This window comes from Diadema setosum, chromosome 3, assembly GCF_964275005.1.
Source record: "Diadema setosum chromosome 3, eeDiaSeto1, whole genome shotgun sequence".
NCBI lineage: Eukaryota > Metazoa > Echinodermata > Echinoidea > Diadematoida > Diadematidae > Diadema > Diadema setosum.
The window spans coordinates 1,320,819-1,339,246 of NC_092687.1; the positions used below are offsets into that span (position 1 = coordinate 1,320,819).

The following is an 18,428-nucleotide window of genomic DNA, read 5'->3' on the forward strand; positions in this document are numbered from 1 at the left end:
GACGGGGGCGACAATCCGTGCCGCCAGCGCCCGTCACGGATTGTCGCCCCGAGCAGGAAGCGACAATCCGTGTAGGGGCGACAATCCGTGTCGCAACAAACGTCTATCCTTCCTGTAGTTGCGTCACGTACTCTCTTATGTCCAGTGCCTCCAGAAGATATCAGCATTAAAAGCTTCATGAGCAGGGAATCTCGACTCAGGCCATTCAACTTAACCTCTCCATTTCTGGGCAAAGTATTCATGGGTACGTATATCTTTCCTGCTGTTTTGAGGGCAAAATCTCAGCAAGAGGCCATGATAATAATCCAGTCCTTTTGTGTGCAATGACATATTAATCTGACGAATGTCACTGAGCAGCAAGTAAAGACAACAGCATTCAAAGTTTCATGAGAAGGGGTTCTCGACCCAAGCCGTTTAACTTAACCTCTCCATTCTTAGGTAAAGTCTTCATGGGTATATCTTTCCTGCCGTTCAGGGCAAAATCTCAGCATGAGGCCATGATGATGATCCAGTTCTCTTGTGTGCAAAGACATAGTAATCTGACGACTATTGAGCAGCGAGTCTTGTTAAAGACAACAGCATTCAAAGCTTCATGAGCAGGCGGTCTCGATTCAAACCATTATCAACTGAACCTCTCCATTCTTGGGTAGAGTCATGATGGATATATATCTTTCATGTTGTGATTATGAGGGCAAAATCTGAGCATGAGGCCATAATACTCCAGTCCTCTTTTGTGCAAAGACATATAATCTGACGAAAATTGAGCAGCGAGTCTTGTTAAAGACAACAACATTCAAAGCTTCATGAGCTGGGGATCTTGACTCAAACCATTCTGAATTGAACCTCTCCATTCTTGGGTAGTGTCATCATGGGTTTATTTTTCATGTTGTTATGAGGGAAAAATCTGAGTATGAGGCCATAATACTCCAGTCCTCTATTGTGCAATGACATAGTGATCTGACAAATGATCTTGAGCAGCGAGTCTTATTTCAATAAAGACTACAGCATTCAAAACTTCATGAGCAGGGGATCTCAACCCAAGCCATTCAACTGGACCTCTCCATTCTTGGGTAGTGTCATCATGGGTATAACTGTCATGATAAAATGAGGGCAAAGGGGAGAGCACGAGGCCATAATAATACTCCAGTCCTCTTGCGTGCAATGACACAGTGATCTGACGAATATCCTTGAGCAGAGTCTTGTTAAAGACAACAGCATTCAATGCTTCATGAGCAGGTGATGTCGACTAAAGCAATTCAAGAGTTTATGTTTACTTCACTTCAATTAACAATTACAGTTCTTAAAAGCGAGTCCTACGTGTTGCAATCATTTCCTCCATTGGTGGGCAGGGAACTGGTGCTATGTTGTGTGGAAGATTGGGGATTTCTGGATCACCAAGCTCAATGTTGCCAAGTTTCAGACCAAAGACATTTGTCATCATTCCTCTTTGATAGGAAAAGTCCTTCTTGGCATACCTTGTCCTCAGTACCCATCTTTTTGTCGCTTTTTGGTACACTGCTGAGCACTTCTTTCTCCCCTCGCTGTCCCTCAGATTTTTCCTGTCACTGTTGTAATTATGATCGATGACCGCCATTTGAAGGATAGGATAGAGGGCGCTATGGATTAGCGAACACGCGTTTTGTTGCTCGTCTCAAAAGTGGTTACAATTTTCCAGATTTGGGACTCCAAGGCCATTTTTCTTCAAACAATCTCTGCAGTATCTTACATATTACTCATCGTAGATCGAGTATGGATCAACAACAGAGCAAAAGACCTCAACGACTAGCTGCTACGAGGCCGAAAACTTATGTACCATTTCAACCTGCTCGAAAGGCCCAACCAGCTACGGCACGGTACAGCCCGCCAAATTTGAATGCTCGGTCCGCGAGCCGGGCAAGCCTTGCTAGCCCGGTGAACTCAGCCACCACGCCGCCAGACAACAGCGACACACTACCAGTTGTAGAAGCTGAGGGTGATGACGTCATCAATATGGCGCCTGTAACCACGTCTTACGAAAGTCGGTCACCCTCCCAGCCCTCTTACCAGGCCGTTGCGGAACCTGTGGTGGAGAGAGAAGGTATTCTATCGAACATGGAAGAATATTTTCAGAAGGCAACTGAGAGGTTCGAGAGGATGATCAGCAGTGCGGTGGAGAACTTCCTGGATAAGCTGCACCAGCTCGAGCTGAATCTTGGAGCTTCGTTGGAATTTGAGCGGAAGCGTGTAGACGACCTGGTGGAAAATCAAAAGGGAATGAAAAGCAAATTAGAAGCCATGGAAAAAGAGATAGCAGAGCTCCAACTGAAAGTTCAGAGAAACAAAGCGGCCAACAACAAAAGCGAGAGGTTCTCCAGAAGAAACAACATCAGGCTGGTGGGTATTCCGGAAGCTCCTCAGGGCGATCGCGAAGATCCTGTCACCATAGTGGAGGAGATCCTCCATTCCAAGTTTAAGGTGAAGACGAAAGTGGAGAGAGCCCATCGTGACGGGAAAAAAGTCGAAGGTCGTCCCAGGCATATTCTAGTGAAGCTTCTCTCGTATAGAGAAAAGGTCGACATCATGCGCCGTGCCCGCGAGACCCTGAAGGATGAAAGGTATTTCATCACAGATGATCTCACCCCAACGGACCTGGAGGAAAAAAAGAAGTGGACAAAACAAGTTCAGGATCTATACAACAAAGGAACAAAACTGAAGTTTTACTCCGGCAAATGGCGGCAGGCTGGTGGCATCCCCTTCAACTTTGAGTGAAGGACGACCTACATGTATGAAGATATTAAAGTGCTAAATAATTGCTGTATATCTATGATTCGTATGAATCTGATAAGAATATATGGATATTGACTAATAACCATTTGGGTTGTTTTGTTTTGTTTTGTTTTGTTTTTGTAACAAATTACGTGCAACGCTCATTTGGCATATATGGCAATTTATTTATTTATTTTTTTTTTTTTTATTTTTTTTTTTTAGTTCTTGTATCAAACTTACACTGTGTCCTCAATCAAGAAAGCTATACAAATGCTTCTCCATTTGATATTAATGAGAAATAAAGCTATTTGAGAAGCTCATTTTGAGGTATAATTATATTTGATTTGAATTTTATGTATGAATCCGACAAGTAAGACAAATTTCAAGAAATCAGTTGTTTCATTTGGCCCTCAGCCTCCTATAATAGATCTCAGTCGTAATCATTTTATGTAACTTTAATGTGGGCGTGCGCTCATGTTAAAGAGTGTTGCTGCCGTCCGTCCGTGCTGTTACACAACATGTATTTTTTTCAGAATGATTACGCGCGGGCGGAAGGTGGCGTACTGTTCAATATCAGTACTGTTTGACGCTCCATCCTTTAATCTGTGTTATAGTGAAAAGGCAAGACGCTTGTGTGCAATGTGTGATACATAAAAAAAAAACACTTTATTAGGGAAACAGCCGAGTATTCTTTTTTTTTTTTTTTTTTTTTTTTTTAGCTGGCAAATTGCAAATAATTTTCAGAGCAGTTTCTAAAAGTCTGACTTTCTCACCATGGTCTTGTGTACATTCTTATCGCAACAATCTGTACTGAGACCACAAGTTATCATTCATTTGCTCTCGTCTCTTTGCTGTTGTCTGGATATTCACAGTTCTTTTGCACACATGCAGATGTAGAATGTGATTCATGTACTGCACATAGTACATTTGCATAGTATGGGAGGAAGGCCCGAGGCCTATAGTAATGGGCTTACGGATCTTTAATGATATTTGATCTGGATTTTATGTATGAATCCGATAAATATGAATTTTAAGCAATCAGTTGTTTCATTGGGCACTATTATAGATCTCAAACATCAGTAGTAATCATTTTATGTAACTTTGTGGGTGTGCGCGCATGTTAAAGGGTGGTGCTGCCGTCCGTCCGTGCTGTTACACAACATGTATTTTTCAGAATTATTACGCGCGGGCCAGTGCCGTATAATATACGGCACTGGCGCGGGCGAAAGGTGGTGCATACTGTGCATGCAGTATGAGTACACACAAGTACTGTTTTACGCTCGACTGTGTAATAGTGTATTGGCTCAGAGTAGTGTTACTTTGACTACGTTAGTATCAGGTAGTCTCGGAATATATTGAGAAGAATAGATGAAGAGTTTGTTCGCAGAAACCGATAGGTCCATTTTGAAGATTTTGAAATACGGTCTCTGTCATAATGTACAAAATAATACCTGTTAAATGATATATTGATCACTACATATAAAGGTATATTTTTGAAGTTATGGTGAAAAGAAGCAAATTTTTTCTTATTATTCTCTTTGTTTTTCTTGACCTTTAATCGCAAATATCTCCATTTGACAAATGTGGACTCGTCGGTTTCTGCAAGCGGGCTCTTCAGATATTATTACAAATGGTGGCTAGTACTGTTTAATATACAGACCCATCGGTACATGTATAAGGCCTATGTCCCGATAATGATCAAATCAGCTGTGTGATTGCTTGACATGAATTGAATTCATGACTCCTACATCGCTGTTTTCTCTGTTCGATGTCTGAATTGGTACATTCTTTTGTATTTACTATATGCATATACAATAATATGTTTATATACACGACGGGAATGATGTAGTCGCTACCAGTCATCCATCTTATATGACAGGACAATCTAATTTGAGTATTGATGAATCCATCACTGAAACGTAAATTATATTTTTTAATTAATGATGTGTTATAATAAGCTGGTATATAGGATTACAGTTATTACAAAAGTAACACGTATGAGAGATATTTACAGATTATAAGATAAATTTTTATTCATTTCATATATACTTACCTGTGCTATTGTCCGTCCGTGCTGGCATACTCACCTTTTCAGACTGTCTGTGCGCGGCCATACAGCCAAGCACCATGACTTACCTTTGATATTCGAATTTTCAGTTTTAAGGTAACCTTTTTTCAGTAAGTATAAAGCACTAGATGAATAGATTGTCAGCATGAATTAAGTCGCCCAAGAAGAATACGTGTACTTTTATGATCTAAATCCCCTCTCCGGTAACTGCAGCTCACTCAATTTGGGGCAAAGTTATCAAACTGAGGTGGGAGTGAGTATGGATCAGTTAGATAATTCTCCTTGTTTTTTGTTTTTTTTTTTTCTTCTGAACGTTTCAGTCTTTGTCTTTGTGTTTGAATAATAAGTCTAGATATCCGCATGTAAAAGGCAAGACGATTGTGCGCGGGGTGTGTTATATATAAACATTTTTGTTAGGAAAACAGCCGAATATATATATATATATATATATATATAATATTTTTATCATTTTTATTTTTTTTTTGGCAGACTGAAATTGACATCCAGAGCAGTTTATACACTTCGTCTTTCTCATCATGGTTTACAGTCTTATCACAACAATCTGTACTGAGACCACAAGTCATAAAACCATTTGCTTTTTTTTTTCTCTAACGCAAATTGTTTAGATTTTTTAAAATTCTTTTTCACATGCATAGATGAAGACGGTGATTCACGTACTGCACATAGTATTAGTGCAATAACATGATATGGGGAGGAAGGCCCGAGGCTTATAGTAATAGCCCTACATCTAGATCTTATGTATGAATCCGATAAACAAGAAGAATTTTAAGAAATCAGTTGTTTCATTTGGCACTCCTATAGATTTTAGTCGTAATCATTAAACATGTAACTTTATGTGGGCGTGCGCGCATGTTAAAGGGTGGTGTTACCGTCCATCCCTGCTGTTACACAACATGTATTTTTCAGAATGATTACGTGCGGGCGAAAGGTGATGTACTGTGCATGCAGTATGAGTACTTTTTTACGCTCGTCTGTGTAATAGGGAATAGGCTCAGAGTGGCGTTACTTTGACTACGTTAGTATTAAGTAATCTAGGAATTTATTGATAAGAATAGGTATTATAAATGGTGGCTGGTACTGTTTAATACACAGACCCATCGGTACATGTATATTGGCCTATATCCCGATGATGATCGAGTCAGCTGTGTGATAGTTCGACATGGATCGAGTTCATGACTCCTATATCGGTGCTTTCTTTATTCGATGTCTGTACTGGTACATTTGAGGAGCTTGTTTGCAGAAACCGATGGGTCCATTTTTGAAGATTTTGAAGTACGGTCTCTGTCATGGAGTGCAAAATATCACTTTTTAAATGATATCTTGGTCATTACATATAAAGGTACTTTTTTGAAGTTGTGGTCAAGGGAAGCAAGAATTTTCTTATTGTTCTCTTTGGTTTTTTTTTGGCCTTTGATCGCAAATATCTCCGTTTGGCAAATGTGGACTTATCGGTTTTTTGCAAGCAGGCTCTTCATTTTTTCCCTCATTTTTTCCCTCGTATTTTCTAAGCATATACAATATTTAGCTTATATTAATACGATGAGAATGACATTGTCTGTAGTTGTTACCAGTCATCCACTCGATATGATAGGTTTGAATATTGATGAATTTATATCTAAAACGTTTTTTTTTTTTTTTAAATGATTGATAGGTTATAGTAAGTTGATGCATAGGTTAATAGTTATTACAAACGTCACAAGTATGAAAGGTATTTACAGATTATGAAAGGAATTCTTATTTACCTCACCACACCTGTACTGCTGTCCGTCCGTGCTGGCACACTTACCTTTTCGACTGTACTCTGTGCGCGACCGTCCGGTCATGCACAATGACTTGCACCGTGGCTGTATGCACAATCATTTGTGAGGTGATTGACTGCAAAACAGGTGTACAGGTTAACGATGTACTCTGAGGGTATTGCATGTTTTTTTTTTTTGTTTGTTTTTTTTTTTGTTTTTTTTACATATATTGATTATTATTCACATGCAGTTCAAGTTTTTTTTTTTTTTTTAAAGTGATCAGAATAGATTTACTGTTGAATTGTTATTGGAAATAACAGTGCTGTGTAATATGTGTAAACTTATTCTGATATTGAGTTGATAATGTGTGATTTTATATATATATTTTTCTTTTCTTTGTGGCCTCCACATTGTCGCTCCTTTTGTTCAACACAAATAATATACACTTTCTTTGTATATTTTTCTCCAAAATGGATTCATTGCGTGAAAGCTTTAATCTGTTTATTACTCATCCACTTAGCATGATAAGCTATAGCTCATTTTCATGTGTATCTTGATTTTTTATTTTAAAAAAACCCCCAACATTCTGCAATATCTGTTTGCCATTAACAATTTTTATCGACACCTTGATTACATCCATATTTTGTCAAGAGGATAGCCAATGTCCCATGTAGAAAAACAAGAAGATTAATTTATGAGACCTGCAACGCAGACATATTATGCTTTGTGCTGAAAATTAATGTTTTTTCATACACTTATTCAAGTCTGTTTATGTGTTCTATGTTCATTGTTTATGTTGTCAGAATTCTTTGTTTATTTGTGTTTGCCTACTCGCTGTACTCTCCATGAACTCGGAATTGTTTGTGCTTCACTTATGCCAGAATATGTCTTTCTCTTGCAACCTCACCAATTGATATGCTGTTATGTAGATCCTGCTTTTCATTATGGCTAATAGACCCAACCTAGCATTTGATTCCCTTGATGATGATGAACTCTTTGATTTGTTTAGACACTCCCCTACAGAATCAAGTCGGAATAATTCACATTCATCTGCTTTTATTGATAATTGTTTTGCCAATAATGTTAATTCGTCTTCACAAGATTTATATGATGATTATGATTTTGAATATGATCCGGCCCAAATTTCTTCTAAGTATGTTACAGTTGATCAGTTTAAAGGTATCGTGAAAAATTTTTCTGGAAATATTTTTTCTATGTTACATTTAAACGTCAGGAGTATTAATAAGCATTTTGATGAATTACAGATATTATTAGATAATCAAAATAAACAACAAATTTCAGTTATAGGTTTAACTGAGACATGGTTATCATCTGATATTAATTTACCGTATGCAATAAATGGTTATAATTTAATAGTTAATAATAGATTGAATAGGACGGGTGGTGGGGTAGCGTTTTATTTGTCTCATGAATTTGATTACAACGTTTGCGATGAGTTGAATTCAATGAATGATATTATAGAATCTTTATTTGTGGAAATATCTGTTCCACAAAGTAAGAATATTATAATTGGTATTGTTTACAGACCCCCTAGTTCTAATCCTAATGATTTTTTGAATTGTATTACAAATGTGTTAAAGAGTCCCCTTTTTGTTAATAAAAATGTTTTTGTAATGGGTGATTTTAATATTGATTTGATAAAAAATGATATCATGTCACAAGAGTTTCTTGAAATACTTTTATCAGCCTCATTTTTGCCTTTAATCTCGAAACCCACACGTGTTACAAATCATTCCGCCACCCTCCTTGATAATATTTTTGGTAATTTATTACAATTTTTAGATTCTTCTATAATTTTATCCGATATGACTGATCATTTCCCAGTTATGGCTTGGTTTAATCTTAAGCATGCGGTTAATAAGTTTCATGTTCCTCCAACTAGACGAAGAGCCACACCAGAAAATTTAGCTAGCCTTGGTGCTAGCTTAGAAAGAGTTGATTGGTCTGGTGTTTGTGATAATGATGATGTTAATGTATCATGTGATAATTTTTTAGAGATAATTAATAGAAATTTAGATGAATATATTCCTAAAATAAAAGATCAGTTAGTTAATTATAAAACATCCCCTAAGCTTCCATGGATTTCTAAATCCCTTTTGCGTTCTGTGAATAGGAAAAATAGGTTATATTATAAATATAAAATGAAAAAAACTGAAGAGTTAAAAAGGAAATATACATCGTATAAAAATGTTTTAACTAAAGTTATACGATTTGAAAAGAGGAAATATTATGCGATTCAGTTAGAAAAATATAAACATGATATGAAGAATACATGGAAGGTATTGAAACAGGCCATGAATGTATCAAAAAAGAAATCAAGTATTACAAAAATTCGATTCGATGATAGAATTTTTGAAAATTCTGGTGATATGGCAAATATTTTTAATTCTTATTTTTCAATGATTGGAGAGAATTTGGCGAAAGAAGTACCACCGTCTAATACACATTTTTCATATTTTTTAGGTGAATCTAATTCTAGTTCTATTTTTTTCGTTCCAACTACGAAACATGAAATAATGGATATTGTTGCTGGAATGAGTAACAAACGCAGTGCGGGTTATGATGACATAAGTAATTTCATTTTAAAGGGTATTATATCTTCAATTGTGGACCCACTTGTACATATTTTCAATAAATCTATGTTATATGGCGTTTTTCCTGATCAAATGAAAATTGCTAAGGTTGTCCCTTTATTTAAAAAAGGAGATGATCTTGATGTCAGCAATTATAGACCCATTTCTTTACTTTCATCCTTATCTAAAATTTTAGAAAAATTAATATTTAAAAGAACAATTAATTTTCTTAACTCTCATAATGTTTTTGTAAACTCTCAATTTGGGTTTCGTCGGAAACACAGCACTATTCACGCTCTATTGAAGTTTATTGATAATGCCGCGCATACAATAGATAATCATTCGCATCTTGTTGGTATCTTCCTGGACTTCTCCAAGGCCTTCGATACAATTAATCATGACATTTTATTTCATAAATTGTCACATTATGGCATAAGGGGGAAGGCCTTGGAGTGGTTCAGGAGTTACCTGCAAAACCGAAAACAATATGTATCTCTGAACGAGAATAACTCAAGTTTTAAATTTATTAAATGTGGCGTCCCTCAGGGTAGTATATTAGGTCCTTTACTTTTTATTGTTTACATCAATGATTTTTGCAGGTCATCTGATACACTCTCATTTATACTTTTTGCTGATGACTCAAATGTTTTCTTTTCCCATCAAGACCCAGTTACTTTAATTGACACCGTCAACTCTGAATTGAAAAAAGTGACTCAATGGATAAGAGCTAATAAATTATCACTTAATCTCCAGAAAACTAAGTATATGCTTTTTAGTAAATCCATAGAAACATTAAGCACAGATCTTATTTTTGATGGTACTCAATTAGAACGTGTATCCCACATAAAATTCCTTGGTATTACAGTGGATGATAAGCTTTCGTGGAGGCCTCATATTATCAACATAAGTAAAATAATTTCACGAAATATTGGTATTATCAACAGACTTAAGTTTCACATTCCATCGTCGTCTTTGTTAACGTTGTATTTTTCTTTAATATTACCTTATCTTAATTACGGAATTTTAGCATGGGGTAGCGCCCATCAAACTTTATTAGATAAATTATTATTATTACAAAAGAAAGTACTTCGTATTATTTGTGGGGTTTCGCCACGTTCTCATTCAGATTCATTGTTCATTGAATATAAGATTTTAAAAATTAAAGATTTGTTTCTTTTTCAACTGGGCCAGTTCATGTTCAATTATAACACAAATGCTCTTCCCAATATTTTTAATTCAATGTTTCCACGAAATCAATCTTTTCATGATTATCCTACTAGGAGCTCTAATGAGTTTCACTTACCCCTTTTGAGAACCTTATTAGCTCAGAACACATTTATATACATCGGCCCTAAATTTTGGAATTCATTAGGTCCTGAAATAAAAAATTCTTCATCGTTATACATTTTTAAGCGTAATTTGAAATCTTTTTTGTTAAATTCTAGCTAAGATATTTATTTTCATTACCTATACAGGTTACAGCAAACATGAGGGTCATCATCGGTTATTTAATTGATTATTACGCAGTGAAAAACGGCATTACTAGGCAATGAAATACGGCATGTTATTTGCATAATTTCTACACAGCTGCGTGCAGTCACCAGCTGTTCGAAGCACCTCATCAATTCTCTCTTCCGTTTCTCTTGTTCAGCGTGTAGGCATTCTCTATCTTTCCTCTCCCTCCCTCTCCCTCCCCCTTCTCTCTCATTTCTCTCTCTCTCTCTCTCTCTTTCTTCCTTTCCCTTTCTTCCACTAATTCTGTTTTTGTCCCATTCCGTTCGATTGTATCTCCTTAGTTTAGTTATGCCATGTTGTTGTGCATATGTGTAATGTATTTGTAATTGTATGTGTATTTTTGGAAGAAATTCTTGAGTGGTCCACAATCTACAAGCACTGCTTTTTAGTGGACCTCTCAGTTCTCTTTTTTTTTCTCCTCAAAATATAACTTTGTATTTTCCCGTATGTATACATGATTCATCTCTATTAGTTTGTTGGATATCGTTAATCCTTCGCACTTTGTACTGTATACATGCTTATGATGGATTTTCTGATTTACCTCGTGTTATGTTTTGTTGGAAAGAAAATGAGAATGAAATAAATGAATTGAATTGAATTGAATTGAATTGAATTGAATTGAATCATATGTCAGTAAGTATCTCTCTAGTGACCTGCTCTATACATGAATACATAGTATCGAGGCCACTATGAGAACTTCAACTTAGTACATGACACCATAAATGTGACCCGCGACAACGGTTTCAGGCAAAAGTCGCAAGAGCAAATTCCCTCTTAGGCGGGGCACAAAGATTTTTACCATAATTTTTGTCGATTTGGGTTTTTTGCAGAAATCGAATCTTTGATATGTTTTCTACATCTACACTAAATTTCATAGCATAAGACTACGTCTTTCCTATCGAAAATTGAATTTTAAGCACCCTATGTTGAATCGCACTCGTCAGTTTCGAGCTTCTTTCGAACGCCGCGCCAATATCCCCAGCGTTGCTACGGCGCAGGGTCTCGCATGCGATTGGCTGGTGCGTCGCACAACATTTACATAATTCGGCTTTCGGAGACACCAGTTGCAGCGTTTTGAGAATGCTTTGTCCACGCGTGCATGATTACAATGTACATGCTCCATTGTTCTTGCTATAGTGGTTTATACGCTCGCTCTGTAGTGCGTGCTCTTCGTTTGGCTTTCTATCCAAACTATTCTACCGCAATGTTCGACAACGGAAGTGAAACAAAAAATCATGTAGCACGACATAATCGTGTAAAAAGAAAAAAAAAAAGTCTTCTTGTACATGTAGTAAAAATTATGACAACAGACTGACTCAAGGGAAGGATGATGAGAGGAAAGGAGAGGCCACATGTAACCTGTTATATTGAAATACTACACATCAAGATCGCACCAAACTAACGAGTCGTACGTGTTTGTTTGTTTGTTTTGATAATGATCAACACCACCGATCAAGGCAACATATGCACGGCTTGTAAAAACAAATCAAAAAGGAAGCGTGACCCTTGCCAGCTCTGGCATTTTTCTGCCTTCAAAAGGGTCGCCAATGATAAAGTCAAATCAACAACAATGAAAACGCGATTTGTAAATGTGTGGATTCGCCACCCGCTCCTGTTACATGCACCAGATCATGGCGTGTGGATGCCATTGCGTAAATGCGTGCACCATACACATGTACACCATACGTGCAATTATCGTATCCGCCATCTTGAAAGACGTAGGCCTACTGGTAAAACGAACCCGAGCGAACCGCATTGTTTTTCGGCTCCATACGCTGAGCTCCGAGGAAGGGTGCCCGGGAAATTTGACTCTCTCAGTGAGCCAATCAGAAGGCGATGTGGTTGCTAGAGGCGGAGCTTCACATCGATTGGCACCATCGTACGGATGGGTGATTCTCACCTCGCATCGCCGCTCTGACATTGTCTTTGAGTAAGAGGTGAATCTTCAAAGCCCGTTTTCTCGCAATTTTGTTTGGCTAACAACTTAAAAAGTGCATTTTATTTCGCTTTCTATGCCCACTTATGGTGCCGAAGAATACAAGTGTTTTATATCAATGCAAAGCTTAGGAAATGGGCAATGTGATTCAGTGAAAAAATGCATTTTCAAAATGCCCGACTTTTGCCTGAAACCGTTGTCGCGGGTCACAAATTGTCATCAACTTGGTCATTCAAAGTTTTGGATGTGATATTCTGGTTGTGTTATTGATGTGACGATGCAAACTGTAAGATTATCAATTCAAATACACCAGTTGCTTTCAATGCAGACTTTTAGAACGAGACCTCGATTTCTCTTTAAAACAGATAATTTAGAAGTAATTAACATAGAACGCCTGAATCAAGGATTTATCCCTCTGATGAAGGACAGAATATCCAATTCAATATTCATTGTGATGGATAATTGTTTCAAATAGTACAAATAAATTTCTGTGGTCATATATCAGTTTGTAAAAGTTATTGGATGCCAGTCTCAAATCCACTTTCTTCAAAAAGAATTTTTTTTTTTCGCAATGCGATACGTATCATTGGAGTTAACGATTTTACTTTGTATAGGTTTGTGTGTGTCTGTGTTTCTGTGTATGTGTGTGTGTGTGTGTGTGTTCGTGTGTGTATCTCGTTTCTATCTACTCTACTCTTTGATTACCATGGTTTCCAAGGACATCCCACTACGTGCACACGTAGCAAACACAGGCACACACACACACACACGCACACTACTGAACTATAGTTCTAGTTCAGTGACGCACAAGACATTATGCACGCACGAACGCACATAGCATATAAATTATGCAGTGCATTATATAATATAACAGTACAATGTATGTGTGTGTATATCTATATATATATATATAGATAGATAGATAGATAGATAGATAGATATAAAATGTAATACCACAATAGTGCGATGATGCTGATACTCGTACCGTACGTCTCTGTCATCTTAGAAATGATTTAATAATCGATAGAGTGTAATGATGACAGAAGATGTTGCAGGATGCCGGCTGGTGGAAGCTTTTGACCTTCTGTCTTCTTCAGCTCTATTGTCTGTTTGAAACAAAATAGATGTTTTATATTATGGAGCAATGAACATAATGCATTTAATACAATTTCAGCATGAGTTAACAGCTTCTGAGCATACTTGACAACATAATTGCAAAACATTCAACAATGTATAACTGTAAGAAGGTACATAATAATTCTGAAACTATGCTCCGATCATTAGTTGTTAAGAGGAAAATTCGAGGAAAAAAATCAACAAAAAGGGGTCAGTCCGCTCAAATGTTATACTAGCGTCAGCAGATGTTAGCGCCCTCTACACCAATACCACACAGGGAATGCCTAGCCGCATGCAAGAGAGCTTTGGATAAACGGGATGACAAATCCCCTCCCTCAGACCACTTAACTTAATTGAATATTAACTCTCAAACTGAACAATTCCAAATTTGTTGACACCCACTACTTACACCTATAGAAGGAACGGTCATGGGCACACCAATGACCCCCTCGTATGCCAATATTCTAGAGGGAAAAAACCATTCATGCATCACCACACAAACCGTATCACTTCATGATAAAGCATGTAAAACAAAAGTCAATCCCGTCCAGAAATCTGTGCAAAAGTGTCAATCAGAGCTGTATCACGTGAAAATGTATAAAACTGTACCATCCTTGAAAGCAGGTTTTATCATTTTTCCGCTTAATTTCCGCAAATGAAACTAATATGGAATAATCCTCAAGTATAATTCTTGATAGATATACCAGATAAGTGCCCGGGTATGCCCAGTCGAGTAATTTTCATGTTTTGATATAAAGGATTGATTCTTTGATGTTGCATTAGTTGATTTACAGGTACTGCTATAATGCGTATAGAAGGAATATCGTATTATACATATTATAAACACCTGTATTTTGGTGCCTTGTCTGCTACCGGTGGTTTCACACTGTCGCTATCTTCAGGCATATACTAGATAATATATATATATATATATATATATATATATATATATATAATGCATGTATATGTAAATGGTTGCATGAATATATAATTATGATATGTAAAGGAAGTATATCATGATTATAGATAGATAGACAGATAGAGGTGTGAACAGAAAAAAAAAAACCAGCTAATTACACTGTGCGACACAGTATTGTTATATCACGCAGTGTTAAAAGTGTATGAATTAAGATATTGTCAGTAATAGTTAATTTTGTTATATCATGTGTATACTGTATATTTTTGTGTTGTGTGTCTAGGGACAAGTGACAACAAACCATCTACTCTTAACTGTACCCGGGTTCCATGCCTGCTATTGTGATTGTTTTTAAACCAGCTGTAGGAGTTAATGAATGACCACGAGAATGCTCATTGTATTGTATGTTTAAACAATCCTCCACTTTATACACACTTGCATGAACACTGAACCTACATGTAATTCTGTCTACCATCGGACCCTACCCTGCCTTTACCAATACTCCTACCTGTCATTCACCACCGCGCACACACCTTCCCTCCCAATATATCACATGATCACTCTCATCCCGCCACAGACAGCCACAAGACAACCCAACAAACACCCACACATCTGCTTTAATAGCGGTAAATTCACTATTAAGTTTAATTATGATATGTGTTTAATATTTTTTTTATTGCATGATTTGCCTGCGTGTATGTAACATATACCCATTATTATATACCTACGTACAGTTATACATTGTTGAATGTTTTGCAATTGCTAAATAAATATGTTGCCAAGTATGATCTGAAGCTGTTAACTCATGCTGAAATTGTATTCAATGTATTGCGTTCATTGCTCCATAATAATCATATGTCATGCTTAAAAAATCTATTTTATTTCGTATAAACAGACAATGAAGCTGGAGAAGACCAAGGTCGAAAGCTTCCTCCCAGCTGGCATCCTGCAACATCTTCTGTCATCATTACATTGTCTCGATTATACACAATAATTTGATAATATTAATAATAATATTAATAATAATAATAATAATAATAATAATAATAATAACAAAAATAATGGTAATAACAATATCAATATTATTATTATTATTTCTATTATTATTATTATTATTATTACTATTATCATCATTATTATCATTATCACTATAATTATAATCACTATTATCATTATCATTATCATTGTTATTATTATTATTATTATTATTATTATTATTATTATTATTATTATTACTTTTATTATGATATCCATAATCATGTGTGTATGAAGACCTACAAGGAGCAAGGATGAAAGAAAGATACTGTCACGTGATGTACACACACTAATAATAGTCTATCATGATCGTGACTGTGATGATGGCTCGTAATTCATTACCAAGCAACGGCGTGAATGATTAGCAGTGAACCCTTATTGCATCCAGAGAGAGAGATAGAGAGAGGGAGGGGAGAGAGTTTCTAAGGTTCCTTTGTATTATTGTCCACGTATAAAGGTTTTCAAGGTTGAAACCCTCAAACAAGATGTCAATTTTCTCAAAGAGGTTTTCAGCATGGGCTGGAAATTGGCTGTAAACATCTCCATCAAAAACTTTTCTGAAGACTGCGTATAGCATTTTTTTTTTTGAAGGTATTGAAAAAATAACAAACAAGATATACGCAAAATATGGTCAAAAAATGTTCATTTTTATTTTATCAACCCTGTATCATGAAGAGAATTTAATTTTGTCCACACCATGAGTAATCCAAGGTAAAGTATAATGCACTTAACATAATTTCATTAAAACGAAAATTATCATATCAATGCGTAGTCGCGTCACTGACCATGGGTAATGGATTTCAGGGACTTGTTACAGGCAAGGAAAAGTGCAGAAAAAGGTGAAGTCTTTCTAATCGATTAGAAGACCGTCCTCTAACATTATATGATAACTTGATTGCTGTTTTCACAGAAGCTTTACCTTATGGCAAGAAAGCGACATGTCGATGCTCGCGCAATGATATTATTGTCTTCTCTAAAACGAGAAAGGTCAAAGACTACTTCCTGAGGCCAGATAGAGGGAGTCATTTGGTGTGCTTTCCTTTTGACGAAAATGCGATGAAGCAAATTATTGATCGTTTGCACTGAAAGGTAAGTGTTCGGATAGTCTGTCTTATAGAATGACAGCGGTTTCTTATCCTTAACATGGTATCCTGGTCTTTCCATTTTATCATGTTTTCCCTATTTGACTGCTGGAAGTGAGGGAGCGAGAGTAGAAGAGGAAGTATACTTCTTATACTTCTATTTCTAAGCTCACTCACTCTCTTCCTCGCTTCTATATCCTCCACTTCCAAAAGTCCTTTTCAGGATTACCGCATGGTGAACCGCAAACCCAATATCTGTTAAAAAGTATCTTGCCGAATCTAAAATTTGTATTATCTGCTGCTTCTCTCCGAGCAGAGACATAAAACACAGGCACACACACACACACACACACACACACGCACACACACACACACACACACACACACACAAATACAAACATTTTCAATGTTAGAACACTTCGATTGTGATCAGCCAGGGGGATTTTCAGACTGAAGCCCAAGAATCATGCGAGGGTGCCGGTGATTCTAGTATGACAAAGACAAACTGCGGTACACGCAGATTTTATGCAGAAAAAAAAAAAAAAACACACACACCTCTAATCTTCCCATGAAAGCCATTTTCTGGGAGACATGAAAAAATATATAAACATGAATTTTGGGCACAAATACAGGCATTCCTCTGTACATTTTAGGAACCTGGTACACTTTGTTCCCATAAGGAACGGATTATTGAAGAGATCGCCGTCTTACAGCACCATTGAAACGGTACAGAGACGCGTTGTTGCTGCTATGTTGTTGTTTATTTCTTGTTGCTTTTTTTTTTCTTGTTGCTTCTTTTTTTTTTGGGGGGGGGGTGAGGTGTGTTTAGGTATATAATTTTGTGGGAAGTTAATCCTTTTCTCATTCCCACAGGGACATGTCAGATGATCATGGGAGTCCAATTGCATATTTGTACTATTCAAGCTTATGCAATATACTCAGAAATTATAATATTGAAGTAGTGTTTTCTATCAGAGTCAGTGTAATTGTTATGATGTTCGTTAGCATCCCCCCCCCCCCATAAAAGGAAACATTAAAATCCGTCAATGTAAGTTAGTGCATGTTCATGCTCTAAACTAAAATAGCTATAAACACCAATACATTTTTAAAGAAGCCAAATCTATCAAAGGTTTCTAAGAAAACGAATAGGTATACTTAAATATACATTCCCCAAATTTCTCCGTAATTATCTTACTTTTACTCAGGTTTGAAATACATACTCGGCAATTTTATAATTTGTATATCCCAAATTATAGATATAACCACTCCAGACGAACAATATGTTATGCTGGTCCTTCTTCATGGCATGTTTTGCCAAATGACTTAAAGTGTATCAACAGTTTCAATTTATTGAAGAAAAGATATAAGATACATTACTTGAGTCAATAATTTTTTCTGCTTTTGTATGATTTTTAATCAAATCATTATGTATAAGATTAACATAATATGCTAACTTGCCTTGTTGTTTTGTCTCTTGCCAGTTTTGTACTTTGCAATGTCTTCTGTTTAAGTTTTTATGATGTGTGTTTTGTCTTGCCATGTATAATTGAATTTATATTTCTTGGGATTGACCTTGAAAGGCTGGTTTAAGCCTATGTTGATTCCTCCACTTCTCTTGATATAACGCCTATGTTTTGTGTGTTTGTTTGTTTTTGTTTTTT

The 18,428-nt window shown here is 36.4% G+C and overlaps 1 protein-coding gene across 1 annotated transcript; it reads left to right on the plus strand.

Moving 5' to 3' along the window:
- Positions 1–1,749: 1,749 nt before the first annotated feature.
- Positions 1,750–2,748, plus strand: LOC140226645 (uncharacterized). The gene has a single exon (XM_072307087.1). It carries the CDS (start codon positions 1,750–1,752, stop codon positions 2,746–2,748), a length of 999 nt encoding a protein of 332 aa, XP_072163188.1.
- Positions 2,749–18,428: the final 15,680 nt, after the last annotated feature.

Bases quoted from the DNA above. Each gene is read 5' to 3' on its own strand.
- LOC140226645 (XM_072307087.1), top strand. From the start codon at position 1,750: ATGGATCAACAACAGAGCAAAAGACCTCAACGACTAGCTGCTACGAGG.